The following is a 16,215-nucleotide window of genomic DNA, read 5'->3' as shown; positions in this document are numbered from 1 at the left end:
GGAATTAAAATGCTAAAGCAAGCGGGTAGGGTACAAAGCAGTCAGTATTTGTGTGTGTTGAGTGTGAAAAGATGTATTACGTCACGTTCCTTTCTTTGTTTGAAAAGTAGCTTAACGACTCTGGCAACTGACTATTTGTTAATGTATGTGTAAAATGTCAGTTACCAGGTTGTGGGCATTCAGTATGAAAGGAACGTGGAACTCAATATCTAAAAATGGAACAATCGAATGCGCGATGTCATCTGGCAACAGTCTGGGGGTTTGAATGTTACAGAATTATTTCTGCGTTACCTGTCATCTTCTATTTTTGAACAGGAATGATATAATTTTACTCCGATCTAAAAGCTCCAAAATGTGTATTCGTAGTTCTCAGAATTAGACGAGACGAATGTTTTTCAGAATTAGATTTTTATTTCTTGATAAATCGTAAAAAGGTTATAATATTTTCTTTATCTCTGGGTTTCAGGGATCAAAGAATGTTTCGGTAGACTCGGAGATTTGCTATTCTGTAGTTCTCCGAAAACAGCTATTGATTATGATGAAATCAGCTCCATGACTTTTTAACCAACTTTCAAATTTTCAAAATTTTCAATTGTTTTGAGTTATTGAGTTTGAAGGGTGGCAGAAGTACTCTATCAACTTGTAGGTTTTATATTCTGGTCTTCTTTTTTCTGCTGGTGATTTATATTTAATTTGAATCTTGTTAAGAATCAGAAATTGTATCTTTGTGCTCGCAGTTTTCTTCCGTTGTTTCGGTATGAATTGTTCCTTCGAATTAGAGAATTTTTTATAATTTGAAATATGTTTCTTCACTGTGGTCTTTGTTTTAGCCGGATGGTATACTGCTCCTATTTTTTACCTCGTCAAGCAGGTTTTTGTTATTGTTTCCAATTTTGCCGCTTTTCGACTGTAGGGTAGTTGGAAAATTTGAATGAAATCGGAATGGTGTAAAGCCCTGTTTTAGATGCCGTTACCTAATCTTGGTTAATTGCCGCCGCAAGGCTTTTATCCGGCGCTCTCCTTACTTTTTAAATTTGTTTTCTTTTGATCACATTTTTCTTTTCACAAAAGTCACTATTTTCACCCATTTCTCACTTACCTCAGTCATGGTTTCTTTTGAATGAAATTTAAAGTTCATTAAGAAATTGATGCAATTTAGTGAATCCGCAAAGGGGCGAAGAAAACGGAATGAAGCCCAAATATTAAGTCCTTTTGCATTTGGTTATCAGAGTTTTTAGAGCAAATCGTAGCTGTTAATAGTATTCTTTTAGTTCTTTGTTGCTCTCTTACGAAGTCCTAACGTCTTAACCAGTTATTACGAGCGTATCTTTTTATGCAGACTTTTTTTTTGCTTTTGTGATAGATTATGTGACTTCTCAAGTGACTTTATCACGCTTGTCATCTTCGCTTTTCAGCTCTCACTGAAGTTAAAGTTTGCTGCGAAAATAAATTCTAATGTAAGATAATAAAGTGCGTGAAATCTGAGTGGTTATTTCTTCAGTTAGTTTTTTTGAAACCCTCAAGAAAATTTTTTTCTAGGCTACAGCCTCTCAATTAAATTGCGCCGCCTGTCGTTCGAGATCAGTTTGTCGGACGTTAGTCTGTTATGTTTATCTTTGATTCCCTGGTAGTAGATACGTACTTTGGTATAATTTGAGGATTTGTTTCTTGGTTGTCTCTGATCTGTTTAGTTTTCTTGATGTTTTTGTAACAGTTGTTTTTTTGTGGCTCTTCAGCTCTTAGAGCTGTGTTTTTGTTCCGATTTACTTATTTTTGCGACTTTTGTTTTTTCATAAAATTCTGTCCAGATAAAGCTGAAACTTGTAGGCTATTTCGTTAAATTGTCAAAATTTAGTAGCGCAAATGCTTACTTGTTTTCGATTTTTGTTCTGTTAACTTTGAATAATTTTAAAAACTTATACAAATTGATTTTTTGTTTTCATAGCTGCGAAGATGTCAGCTGAGTGGAGCTGTATTGCAGTGATCTTGATTTTTTGTTTCGTCTTCTGATCCTTTGTTCGTTTTACATTTGTTCACACAGCAAACCTGAAAAAGTCTAATTTTCTGCATGACTTATTCCCACTAACGCCTTTTGCGCACGTGAAGTTTTTCCTCACTCTCTCTAGCAAACGTTTTTAGTCGTCATTTGCGTTGTTACGTTATGAACATACGTGACTTAAATAACTCAATAAAAAGACCTTTGCACTTAAGAACTAAAGTTTGATTTGAATTGTTTAAAGGTCAAAGGATCTGATGTGTGGCTGATTTGTGCAGTGAAGGTCCGTAATAAAAAGGCTTTAAAACTTCTTTCAAATTAAGCTTTTTTCTGACTTTTAAACTTCTCTTACGTTCATATCAACTGACATCTCGGTTGTGGTTCTTTAATGCTGAGTGTCCCGTTTTTTGTACCAAATCTGTGGCATAATTGCTTGGTTTTGCTAATATTTTTTTCACACTGTTTTCGGACTTTTTTGAAAACTTTGAATTATTTGCTGAATTGATAGCTTACAAAGCAGAAACGGCCATTTTTCTTGCGGATAGAAATTTCTGCAAAACTTTTGAGCTTTGTATAATTTTGCTATAACTTTTTGTTTTTCTATTTTTTTGTTCTACCAAGTCTTAACCAATTATTGAGAACGTATCTTTTTTGCAGAATTTGCGCTCTTGTTCTAGATTTTTCTTTGAATTCGCAAGTGACTTTAGCTCATTTGCTCTCCTTGGACGGTAAATTTTACTGCTAAAATGAATGATATTGTAAGTAGATGCCTGAAAGCTGGGTGGTTAATATTCAGTGGTGTTTTTTGAACCCGTTAAGAAAAAATTCTCTAGGCTACAGACTCTGAGTTAAATTGCGCCGCCTATCGTTAGAGATCAATTTGTCGGACGTTAGTCTATTATGTTTATCTTTGATTCCCTGGTAGTAGATACGTACTTTGGTATAATTTGAAGATCTGTTTCTTGGTTGTCTCTGATTTTTTCTACTTTTCTTGATGTTTTTGTATCAGTTGTTTTTTTGTGGCTCTTCAGCTCTTAGAGCTGTGTATTTGTTCCGATTTACTTATTTTTGCGACTTTTGTTTTTTCATAAAATTCTGTCCAGATAAAGCTGAAACTTGTAGGCTAGTTCGTTAAATTGTCAAAATTTAGTAGCGCAAATGCTTACTTGTTTTCGATTTTTGTTCTGTTAACTTTGAATAATTTTAAAAACTTAGACAATTTGATTTTTTTGTTTTCATAGCTGCGAAGATGTAAGCTGAGTGGAGCTGTATTGCAGTGATCTTGATTTTTTGATTCGTCTTCTGATCCTTTGTTCGTTTTACATTTGTTCACACAGCAAACCTGAAAAAGTCAAATTTTCTGCATGACTTATTCTCTTTAACGCCTTTTGCGCACGTGGCGTCATTTCTCACTCTCTAGCAAACGTTTTTAAGTCATTTACGTGGTTAGATTATGATCATACGCGACTTACCTAACTCAATAAAATAACCTTTGCACCTTAGAACTTAAGTTTAATTTGAATTGGTTAAAGGTCAGAGGAACTGATATGTGCAGTAAAGGTCCCTAATAAAAAGGGTTCCGCGGAATTGATCTGTATCTCTATTATGCGGCAAGCAGGTCTATTTCGCATCTATTTCGGTAATCTTCCGGATGTTCGAGATTTTTGATAATTTTCTCTGAATGCTTTCACAAATCCATTCGTAGTCATTTGATGGTGTAGGTTTTGTTTGGCCATTGAAATTTATTCGAATATAGTTCTTCGTGACTTATCTTGCTAATTTTTTTATCGTCTTTCTCGATTTTTGTTGCCACCATTTGACATGTGCCGAGAAGTCCAACTTACTTTTTCAGTGACTTCTACCAATCAACAGCTGAATATGTGCGCGTAGCGTCATTTTTACTGCTTTACGTCAATCTCGTGATCAGTTTTTTTTTTAGCAAACGTGGCTTTTAAATCAGTTCTGCCATCAATCTGCCGGCTTTATTTCAAATTGGTAGTCATCATTACGATTTCCGCATTATTTTTTTCGTCCACTGTTTCTAACTCATTTGTAACGTATTGTCATTAAGAATTTATGATGCTTTCTATTCGTTTATGCAGTCTTAGTCATTCTGACGTCTCATTTTCATTTATCCTTGAGTATTTTTTCTTCATTTTGGAGCTCCTTAGATTGTCCCGGTATATACTTTCGTGTTCAGTCTCAAAGTTTTGTCAGCTCTTTGTTTTTTGTGTGTGTGCTTTTATAGGTTATGAGGCATTGGTAATTCAAGTATGTCCGTTAATTGTTTAGCGTGGCGGGCTTTCTAGCCGACTCGGAGGATTGAGCATGAACAAAAATGTAGAAGGATCGTCGGAGCAGAGCGGAAGCGCATTTGGAGGATTCGGTGACATTCAGCCAATGAGAAGACAACAGCATTTCTAAAGTTAAAGTTATCAAAGACAGAAAGAAGGAAGACGTCCGTCAACAGAGCATATTTTAATTTTTTTGAAATTTTGGGGATAGCATAACGGATATCAAGAATTCAAATTGATTGAAGAGAACAGCGTGAAGAAACCTAGAACTTAACTTGAAGCAAAGTTTAAAAACCGGAATCGCAGTCAGCACTCTCAAGAAATCGCCTATTATTATTCCTTCTAGAATAATATTTTATATGTACTATCCAAGTTCTTATTCGTTTACTATCCAACTTATTTATTAGACGTGAATTACCGATTACATCGAGCTCATTTTCTCAAACCCGAAGATTTAATGCGAGGAAAAACCAGCTAACATATTCCGTCAATCGCAGCTGATTAACACCACAGCACAATATTTACCTACAGAAAAGTCTGCAACGATATTGAGTTTTTCCCACCAATTAAGAAGAAATTGATTACCAAAATCGTTCCCCGAAAACTCGATCTTTGAAAGCACTTCGAAAGAACTTTGTTATATGTACCATCTCTGTTCTGTAGTAAGCCGCATGATGATTCTTTGTTTATTCCAATGATTGTGTTGCGTTCTGTGTACAAGTTTTATTAAAACGGTTAATTGGCGTAACATTTTGGGACTAATCTACATTTTGATTTGTTATTTTTTCGTCAAGAAGAGGCCAGTGTGACCTAAGTGAGTTGTGAGTTTGTTAAAACTTTTTGTAAAACAGACAAATGTTTTTGTTCGAAATGAGATGTTTTTTTTAAAAAAACGTGTTTCCTACTTGAGCAGAAGTTCCCCTTGCGTTTTTTAGTTTTTCTTTCAAACTTGTTTTTTTTTTCAAATTGAAGCTTATCGATGGAATAATTATCTGAAGAACAATTTATGCTGTAGCTGTATAATGGTTGCTGATTGTTGTCAAAGTTTTTTTTGACAGTTCAAGAGAATTGTTAACTGGAAAGTCGCAGATCTGGAAAATAAGTGCTGGTAAATAGTAGCCTTTTTGCAGTAGGAAGTGAAGTACGCTCGATGGTCCAGTTGCTGATTCTTACAATTTGTCAAAATTTGAAATGAGGGAGAACTTTGTCAATGGTTTGATCTCTGAGATATGCAATAGACTAGTATATCAATTCAGTGAGGTCACTTAATCGTCGGAGTCGGTAGCAAATCTTTGTCATGTTTTTTTTTGTTACCAGCTTTTCAATTACTGTGTGATTGACTTATACCTTTTTTAGATAAATTAATAGTCGGAATCGTTACTAATTTTGGTCATCTTTTTACTGTTGCCAGCTTTTCAATACAGTTTTTTATCAGAGCCTGTTCTGCATGTTACTTGCTGTTCATATCTGCATGTTTTCCTTCTGTCTCGTGAAGGTGGTTGTATATTATGTTGTTCTCAGCTGGTCTCGCACAAGATAAGCTGCAGTCTTCCTCTTTTGTGTGTTCCTATTATCCTGTAGATGCTTCAGTTCGATGCTCTCAATTTATTTCCTTCAATATCGAAATTGTGAAAAAATTATCTGATTTGACGTTTCGCGAGCCTTTAGGACAATCGATAGGATTGAATACCTAATCCTGAGTTATTCACCATGAGGGAGAACTTTGTCAATGGTTTGATCTCTGAGATATGCAATAGACTAGTGTATCAATTCAGTGAGGTCACTTAATCGTCGGAGTCGGTATCAAATCTTTGTCATGTTTTTTTGTTACCAGCTTTTCAATTACTGTGTGATTGACTTATACCTTTTTTTAGATAAATTAATAGTCGGAATCGTTACTAATTTTGGTCATCTTTTTACTGTTACCAGCTTTTCAATACAGTTTTTTATCAGAGCCTGTTCTGCATGTTACTTGCTGTTCATATCTGCATGTTTTCCTTCTGTCTCGTGAAGGTGGTTGTATATTATGTTGTTCTCAGCTGGTCTCGCACAAGATAAGCTGCAGTCTTCCTCTTTTGTGTGTTCCTATTATCCTGTAGATGCTTCAGTTCGATGCTCTCAATTTATTTCCTTCAATATCGAAATTGTGAAAAAATTATCTGATTTGACGTTTCGCGAGACTTTAGGACAATCGATAGGATTGAATACCTAATCCTGAGTTATTCACCATGAGGTAGAACTTTGTCAATGGTTTGATCTCTGAAATATGCAATAGACTAGTGTATCAATTCATTGAGGTCACTTAATCGTCGGAGTCGGTATCAAATCTTTGTCATGTTTTTTTTTGTTACCAGCTTTTCAATTACTGTGTGATTGACTTATACCTTTTTTAGATAAATTAATTGTCGGAATCGTTACTAATTTTGGTCATCTTTTTACTGTTGCCAGCTTTTCAATACAGTTTTTTATCAGAGCCTGTTCTGCATGTTACTTGCTGTTCATATCTGCATGTTTTGTCTCGTGAAGGTGGTTGTATATTATGTTGTTCTTAGCTGGTCTCGCACAAGATAAGCTGCAGTGTTCCTCTTTTGTGTGTTTCTATTATCCTGTCGATGCTTTAGTTCGATGCTCTCAATTTATTTCCTTCAATATCGAAAATGTGAAAAAATTATCTGATTTGACGTTTCGCGAGCCTTTAGGACAATCGATAGGATTGAATACCTAATCCTGAGTTATTCACCATGACAGTTTGTTTTTAAATGCATCGAAGAAAAATGTGTCCCAAAGAGAAAAATGTGACCCAAAGTTTTTTTTTGTTACCAGCTTTTCATTTACTTTGTGATTGACTTGTATACCTTTTTTTAGATAAATTAATAGTCGGAATCGTTACTAATTTTGGTCATCTTTTTACTGTTGCCAGCTTTTCAATACAGTTTTTTTTTATCAGAGCCTGTTCTGCATGTTACTTGCTGTTCATATCTGCATGTTTTCCTTCTGTCTCGTGAAGGTGTTTGTATATTATATTGTTCTCAGCTGGTCTCGCACAAGATAAGCTGCAGTCTTCCTCTTTTGTGTGTTGCTATTATCCTGTCGATGCTTTAGTACGATGCTCTCAATTTATTTCCTTCAATATCGAAATTGTGAAAAAATTATCTGATTTGACGTTTCGCGAGCCTTTAGGACAATCGATAGGATTGAATACCTAATCCTGAGTTATTCACCATGAGGGAGAACTTTGTCAATGGTTTGATCTCTGAGATATGCAATAGACTAGTGTATCATTTCAGTGAGGTCACTTAATCGTCGGAGTCGGTATCAAATCTTTGTCATGTTTTTTTTTGTTACCAGCTTTTCAATTACTGTGTGATTGACTTATACCTTTTTTTAGATAAATTAATTGTCGGAATCGTTACTAATTTTGGTCATCTTTTCACTGTTGCCAGCTTTTCAATGCAGTTTTTTATCAGAGCCTGTTCTGCATGTTACTTGCTGTTCATATCTGCATGTTTTCTGTCTCGTGAAGGTGGTTGTATGTTATGTTGTTCTTAGCTGGTCTCGCACAAGATAAGCTGCAGTCTTCCTCTTTTGTGTGTTGCTATTATCCTGTCGATGCTTTAGTACGATGCTCTCAATTTATTTCCTTCAGTATCGAAATTGTGAAAAAAATATCTGATTTGACGTTTCGCGAGCCTTTAGGACAATCGATAGGATTGAATACCTAATCCTGAGTTATTCACCATGAGGGAGAACTTTGTCAATGGTTTGATCTCTGAGATATGCAATAGACTAGTGTATCAATTCAGTGAGGTCACTTAATCGTCGGAGTCGGTATCAAATCTTTGTCATGTTTTTTTGTTACCAGCTTTTCAATTACTGTGTGATTGACTTATACCTTTTTTTAGATAAATTAATAGTCGGAATCGTTACTAATTTTGGTCATCTTTTTACTGTTACCAGCTTTTCAATACAGTTTTTTATCAGAGCCTGTTCTGCATGTTACTTGCTGTTCATATCTGCATGTTTTCTGTCTCGTGAAGGTGGTTGTATATTATGTTGTTCTTAGCTGGTCTGGCACAAGATAAGCTGCAGTCTTCCTCTTTTGTGTGTTCCTATTATCCTTTCGATGTTTTAGTTCGATGCTCTCAATTTATTTCCTTCAATATCGAAAATGTGAAAAAGTTATCTGATTTGACGTTTCGCGAGCCTTTAGGACAATCGATAGGATTGAATACCTAATCCTGAGTTATTCACCATGACAGTTTGTTTTTAAATGCATCGAAGAAAAATGTGTCACAAAGAGAAAATTGTGACCCAAAGTTTTTTTTGTTACCAGCTTTTCAATTACTTTGTGATTGACTTGTATACCTTTTTTTAGATAAATTAATAGTCGGAATCGTTACTAATTTTGGTCATCTTTTTACTGTTGCCAGCTTTTCAATACAGTTTTTATCAGGGTCTGTTCTGCATGTTACTTGCTGTTCATATCTGCATGTTTACCTTCTGTCTCGTGAAGGTGTTTGTATATTATGTTGTTCTCAGCTGGTCTCGCACAAGATAAGCTGCAGTCTTCCTCTTTTGTGTGTTGCTATTATCCTGTCGATGCTTTAGTACGATGCTCTCAATTTATTTCCTTCAGTATCGAAATTGTGAAAAAATTATCTGATTTGACGTTTCGCGAGCCTTTAGGACAATCGATAGGATTGAATACCTAATCCTGAGTTGTTCACCATGAGGGAGAACTTTGTCAATGGTTTGATCTCTGAGATATGCAATAGACTAGTGTATCAATTCAGTGAGGTCACTTAATCGTCGGAGTCGGTATCAAATCTTTGTCATGTTTTTTTTTGTTACCAGCTTTTCAATTACTGTGTGATTGACTTATACCTTTTTTTAGATAAATTAATTGTCGGAATCGTTACTAATTTTGGTCATCTTTTCACTGTTGCCAGCTTTTCAATACAGTTTTTTATCAGAGCCTGTTCTGCATGTTACTTGCTGTTCATATCTGCATGTTTTCTGTCTCGTGAAGGTGGTTGTATATTATGTTGTTCTTAGCTGGTCTGGCACAAGATAAGCTGCAGTCTTCCTCTTTTGTGTGTTCCTATTATCCTGTCGATGTTTTAGTACGATGCTCTCAATTTATTTCCTTCAGTATCGAAATTGTGAAAAAATTATCTGATTTGACGTTTCGCGAGCCTTTAGGACAATCGATAGGATTGAATACTTAATCCTGAGTTATTCACCATGAGGGAGAACTTTGTCAATGGTTTGATCTCTGAGATATGCAATAGACTAGTTTATCAATTCAGTGAGGTCACTTAATCGTCGGAGTCGGTATCAAATCTTTGTCATGTTTTTTTTTGTTACCAGCTTTTCAATTACTGTGGGATTGACTTATACCTTTTTTTAGATAAATTAATTGTCGGAATCGTTACTAATTTTGGTCATCTTTTCACTGTTGCCAGCTTTTCAATACAGTTTTTTATCAGAGCCTGTTCTGCATGTTACTTGCTGTTCATATCTGCATGTTTTCTGTCTCGTGAAGGTGGTTGTATGTTATGTTGTTCTTAGCTGGTCTCGCACAAGATAAGCTGCAGTCTTCCTCTTTTGTGTGTTGCTATTATCCTGTCGATGCTTTAGTACGATGCTCTCAATTTATTTCCTTCAGTATCGAAATTGTGAAAAAATTATCTGATTTGACGTTTCGCGAGCCTTTAGGACAATCGATAGGATTGAATACCTAATTCTGAGTTTTTCACCATGAGGGAGAACTTTGTCAATGGTTTGATCTCTGAGATATGCAATAGACTAGTGTATCAATTCAGTGAGGTCACTTAATCGTCGGAGTCGGTATCAAATCTTTGTCATGTTTTTTTTGTTACCAGCTTTTCAATTACTGTGTGATTGACTTATACCTTTTTTTAGATAAATTAATAGTCGGAATCGTTACTAATTTTGGTCATCTTTTTACTGTTGCCAGCTTTTCAATACAGTTTTTTATCAGAGCCTGTTCTGCATGTTACTTGCTGTTCATATCTGCATGTTTTCTGTCTCGTGAAGGTGGTTGTATATTATGTTGTTCTTAGCTGGTCTGGCACAAGATAAGCTGCAGTCTTCCTCTTTTGTGTGTTCCTATTATCCTGTCGATGTTTTAGTTCGATGCCCTCAATTTATTTCCTTCAATATCGAAAATGTGAAAAAGTTATCTGATTTGACGTTTCGCGAGCCTTTGGGACAATCGATAGGATTGAATACCTAATCCTGAGTTATTCACCATGACAGTTTGTTTTTAAATGCATCGAAGAAAAATGTGTCACAAAGAGAAAATTGTGACCCAAAGTTTTTTTTGTTACCAGCTTTTCAATTACTTTGTGATTGACTTGTATACCTTTTTTTAGATAAATTAATAGTCGGAATCGTTACTAATTTTGGTCATCTTTTTACTGTTGCCAGCTTTTCAATACAGTTTTTATCAGGGTCTGTTCTGCATGTTACTTGCTGTTCATATCTGCATGTTTACCTTCTGTCTCGTGAAGGTGTTTGTATATTATGTTGTTCTCAGCTGGTCTCGCACAAGATAAGCTGCAGTCTTCCTCTTTTGTGTGTTGCTATTATCCTGTCGATGCTTTAGTACGATGCTCTCAATTTATTTCCTTCAATATCGAAATTGTGAAAAAATTATCTGATTTGACGTTTCGCGAGTCTTTAGGACAATCGATAGGATTGAATACCTAATCCTGAGTTATTCACCATGACACTTTGTTTTTAAATGCATTGAAGAAAAATGTGTCCCAAAGAGAAATTTGCGTTCAGAGCTTCAATGTAGAGTGAGAATTATTTTTCACTTAATTTTCAAGTTAGGCAATATTGAAATGTACTAAGGGGATATATGTAACACATCAGAAATCTTACGGGAGCCCAATTTAAAAAATCTTTACATAGGTAGACCAGTTTTTGCTTTGTTTTTCAATGCAAAAAGCTGCTATTTGGTAATTTTTTATTAATTTTTGTTCTGTTTTTTTATTTTATTGATATGATTTTTATTGGAAACGTTTTTTTTTTCAATTCAAACAGTCCGTTCTAGGTCTTGTCTTTTGTTTAGTCAATAAAAATTTTTTGAGTTTACTTTTGGGCTTGTCCTGCTGTTTTTTTAAAATTCGCTTGACCTTTTTGATCACGTTTTTAGTTTTACAAAAGTCACAATTTTCACGTTTGACTTCTGACTTCACTCACTTTTTCAATTGAATAGATTTCAAATTTTTTCACAAATTGAATTACGCGATGTAGTGAACACGATCAATGTCAAAAGAATAAAATCGAATGAGTGGGATAAACCGATAAAACCTGGTCATTAAGTCATGGAGAGCAATAGGTTAGCAAAGATCATTAGAGTGTTTTCTAGCTGATATTGTTATTATGCTTATTATCGTTGACTTTAGAAGCTGAATTAAGTATAGTTTTCGAATTTAAGGGAAAATGCCCTGCAAATTAGAACACTTTTGACACTAAAAAGAAAAAAATTGGTCAATTTTTCTGTTTTTCTGTTTCAATCCCGATATGCATCAAGCTCGTCAACGGCGGATTTTTTCCGGCTATGTTCTTCGTGGCAGACTTGGTTTATTATAAATATCGAAGCTGGTCCTTGTCTGACTGGATTTTTTTATATCTATTGATATCTAGGATGTGACTTTAAGTTAAAGAAAATATATCTGTCAAATTTATCTTAATAACCTTCGGATCTGAATTTCTTAGCTCTTTTTTCTCATTAACTGCTTTTGGCGATTAATTTCAATTGACTTTTTCAGTTGCTTCTCTTAGATAAGTTGGAAGCAATGCTGCATATGAGTGAAAGATAAAGGATTGTTGGATAAATTTGCGTTTAGCAAAGTAGCTGTTAATGATTTGGTTGCTGTTTTTCGCCCAATATTCCCCATATTTTGAAGTTTCTGAATTGAGCTCTCAAGACACTTAATCATTCAGTGAATAAATTTTTGTAATTTTTTTCAAGTTCTCTTTAAATTATCTGATATTTGTTCTGGCCAATGGTGTTAAGCGAGGATTTTTAAGAGGACAATCGAATGAATTGAATCTTTTGATGTTAATTCTCAAGATGATGCGCATACCTTGTAACAAGGAAGCTGTTTCTGGGTAGTTCAATAACTTAGATTTGGAAAAAATATTTTTTGATAATTATTTTGATAATTACTGATCATTTTCTGGAGATTGCAATAATTTTAAAGAGCTGTGCAGATCTCATTTAGTAATTTTAACATTACCTAATTGAGCTCGAGTTAACATTACCTAATTGCGCGTGAATTGGTTTCAACGAATACTCAAACTTATAGAAAAATATCGACGAACGAATTCGCCACTTGTTTTCATCCTCTTGGAATTTAATTTCAGCTTTCGTTGCAGATCTTCAGCTGCGGACTGAATGGAATATTGATAGTTCTTCAATTGGCCTCACCTTCCAGAATCTATCTTTTATGGAAAATGAGAAATTGTTTATAACTGCTTTTAGTTCAAATTCAATAAATAACTAAAAAAATTGATTACGTTAAAGCTAAATCAAATTGAACTAAATTTGGAATTATATTTTGAATTTGAATGCATTTTCACCTTTTCCGCTGAGAATGAGCCGCTATGAGAAACTAAAAAAATAAATACTCTCATCAATGCTAAATGATTTGAACTGAGTACGCGAGCTTTAATACTTTTTGCTCTAGTGCTGAGCTTCAATTAGTTTGGCCTCAAACCTATTGCCTTATTATAATTTGTGGCAAAGCAAATTAAGTCCTCTAGGAACCGGATCAGAAGCTCATTTGTTCCGGATGTTTCTTTCTTGACAATATCACCCCTTAAATTTAGATTCAGCCCAATTGCTTCATTTTTTGTTTGATTGGAAAGCGTAAGGTAAACCTATTCCTACATTTTTTGATACGCACTGTATCTAATGTGTTTTCCGAATTTAAACTATAAAATAGTTAAATGTGTCATATTTTAGAAATTTTGAACAATAGTTTCCTATCAGCAATAAAAACCAATCAATTCCGCTTTTATGAACTTAACTCAGAATATTCCGTTGAAATGAGATTTTAATTAACTTTCCTAAGACCATCAGATATATCTACGGTTTACTACCTTACAGAATCGGCATTTGCACCAATTCTCTGCAATAAGATATTTTCTGATAAATTTTGAGCGAGGATCATCTGAAAAGCGTCAGTTGGTTTTTGCCGATGTCAAAAAATGTTTTAAAAGAGTTGACGAGCGATTTCACCACGCCTCTAAAAAACTATTTTCGGCCCTTTTCGGGGATCTTTAGTTGCGGTCTGAATCGAATACTGATAGTTCTTCAATCAACATCACTTTATTGCAACCATCTGTTTTTTTCGCAAATGCAAAAGAAAAGACTTCTTTCGGTTCAGAATTTCAATAAAAACTGAACAAGGATGGTCACTTAAAAGCAAATTCAAATTGAACATTTAACGAGCATTATTAGTTGTTGCTCCTATACTCGCTTTCAGTTCGAGTTACCTAGCCTGCCTGGTTCAAATCAGCCTATTCCTACATTTTTCAGAACATCTGTTTTTAGCAATTGAATCCATTCAATTATTAAGATCTATTTTAAAGGAACATTCTGACTAATAAAGACCAAATTAACTCAATTGAATGCTTGCCATTCCTAATAGTGGGAATTTCTAAAGTCTTTACAATTTTTACTCATTCACTTAAAAATTGAGATATTTAATTCAATAGAGTTAGTGTACTGACTCTATTGTTTTTTTCTTTATATATATATATATATATATATATATATATATATATATAAATATAAATATATATATATATATATATACAATATACAAAAATATATATATATATATATATATATATATATATATATATATATATACACATATATATATATATAAATAGATATATGAATCTATGTATATATATATATATATATATATATATATATATATATATATATATATTATATGTATATATATATATATTTATATATATTTTTAAATATAAATACCTATATGAATTTGTGTGAATGACTAAAATTTGGAAGATTTGCGAAGTTCTCATTATTAGGAATGGAAAGCATTTATTTTCGATATTTTGACCTTTATTGGGCAGAATAATCTGTTAGAATGGGATCTTAGTATACATGCATACGACCATGGCTGTTTTTTGCCCAATATTCCCCATTTTTTGAAGTTTCTGAATTGAGCTCTCAAGACACTTAATCATTCAGTGAATAAATTTTTGTAATTTTTTTCAAGTTCTCTTTAAATTATCTGATATTTGTTCTGGCCAATGGTGTTAAGCGAGGATTTTTAAGAGGACAATCGAATGAATTGAATCTTCTGATGTTAATTTTCAAGATGATGCGCATACCTTGTAACAAGGAAGCTGTTTCTGGGTAGTTCAATAGCTTAGATTTGGAAAAAATATTTCTTGATAATTATTTTGATAATTACTGATCATTTTCTGGAGATTGCAATAATTTTAAAGAGCTGTGCAGATCCCATTTAGTAATTTTAACATTACCTAATTGAGCTCGAGTTAACATTACCTAATTGCGCGTGAATTGGTTTCAACGAATACTCAAACTTATAGAAAAATATCGACGAACGAATTCGCCACTTGTTTTCATCCTCTTGGAATTTAATTTCAGCTTTCGTTGCAGATCTTCAGCTGCGGACTGAATGGAATATTGATAGTTCTTCAATTGGCCTCACCTTCCAGAATCTATCTTTTATGGAAAATGAGAAATTGTTTATAACTGCTTTTAGTTCAAATTCAATAAATAACTAAAAAAATTGATTACGTTAAAGCTAAATCAAATTGAACTAAATTTGGAATTATATTTTGAATTTGAATGCATTTTCACCTTTTCCGCTGAGAATGAGCCGCTATGAGAAACTAAAAAAATAAATACTCTCATCAATGCTAAATGATTTGAAACTGAGTACGCGAGCTTTAATACTTTTTGCTCTAGTGCTGAGCTTCAATTAGTTTGGCCTCAAAGCTATTGCCTTATTATAATTTGTGGCAAAGCAAATTAAGTCCTCTAGGAACCGGATCAGAAGCTCATTTGTTCCGGATGTTTCTTTCTTGACAATATCACCCCTTAAATTTAGATTCAGCCCAATTGCTTCATTTTTTGTTTGATTGGAAAGCGTAAGGTAAACCTATTCCTACATTTTTTGATACGCACTGTATCTAATGTGTTTTCCGAATTTAAACTATAAAATAGTTAAATGTGTCATATTTTAGAAATTTTGAACAATAGTTTCCTATCAGCAATAAAAACCAATCAATTCCGCTTTTATGAACTTAACTCAGAATATTCCGTTGAAATGAGATTTTAATTAACTTTCCTAAGACCATCAGATATATCTACGGTTTACTACCTTACAGAATCGGCATTTGCACCAATTCTCTGCAATAAGATATTTTCTGATAAATTTTGAGCGAGGATCATCTGAAAAGCGTCAGTTGGTTTTTGCCGATGTCAAAAAATGTTTTAAAAGAATTGACGAGCGATTTCACCACGCCTCTAAAAAACTATTTTCGGCCCTTTTCGGGGATCTTTAGTTGCGGTCTGAATTGAATACTGATAGTTCTTCAATCAACATCACTTTATTGCAACTATCTGTTTTTTTCGCAAATGCAAAAGAAAAGACTTCTTTCGGTTCAGAATTTCAATAAAAACTGAACAAGGATGGTCACTTAAAAGCAAATTCAAATTGAACATTTAACGAGCATTATTAGTTGTTGCTCCTATACTCGCTTTCAGTTCGAGTTACCTAGCCTGCCTGGTTCAAATCAGCCTATTTCTACATTTTTCAGAACATCTGTTTTTAGCAATTGAATCCATTCAATTATTAAGATCTATTTTAAAGG

General features: G+C 33.8%; 1 protein-coding gene across 3 annotated transcripts in view; it reads left to right on the top strand.

Moving 5' to 3' along the window:
• The window catches only part of LOC142337895 (uncharacterized), a 51,683-nt gene that overhangs the window by 2,987 nt on the left and 32,481 nt on the right, over positions 1-16,215 (top strand). The window contains exon 2 of one of the 3 annotated variants that reach the window (XM_075387521.1): positions 4,289-5,071. The exons of the other annotated variants lie outside the window; for them this stretch is intronic. Within the exon in view, the coding sequence (XP_075243636.1) occupies positions 4,289-4,420 (132 nt within the window). The 3' untranslated portion in view covers positions 4,421-5,071. Of the gene's footprint in view, positions 1-4,288; positions 5,072-16,215 lie in introns of those variants that run through there. 3 annotated transcript variants of the gene reach the window in all.

Source organism: Convolutriloba macropyga, chromosome 4 (assembly GCF_964194025.1).
Source record: "Convolutriloba macropyga chromosome 4, txConMacr16.3, whole genome shotgun sequence".
In the NCBI taxonomy this organism is placed as follows: Eukaryota; Metazoa; Xenacoelomorpha; order Acoela; family Convolutidae; genus Convolutriloba; species Convolutriloba macropyga.
This window is presented reverse-complemented; position numbering and strand designations above follow the sequence as displayed.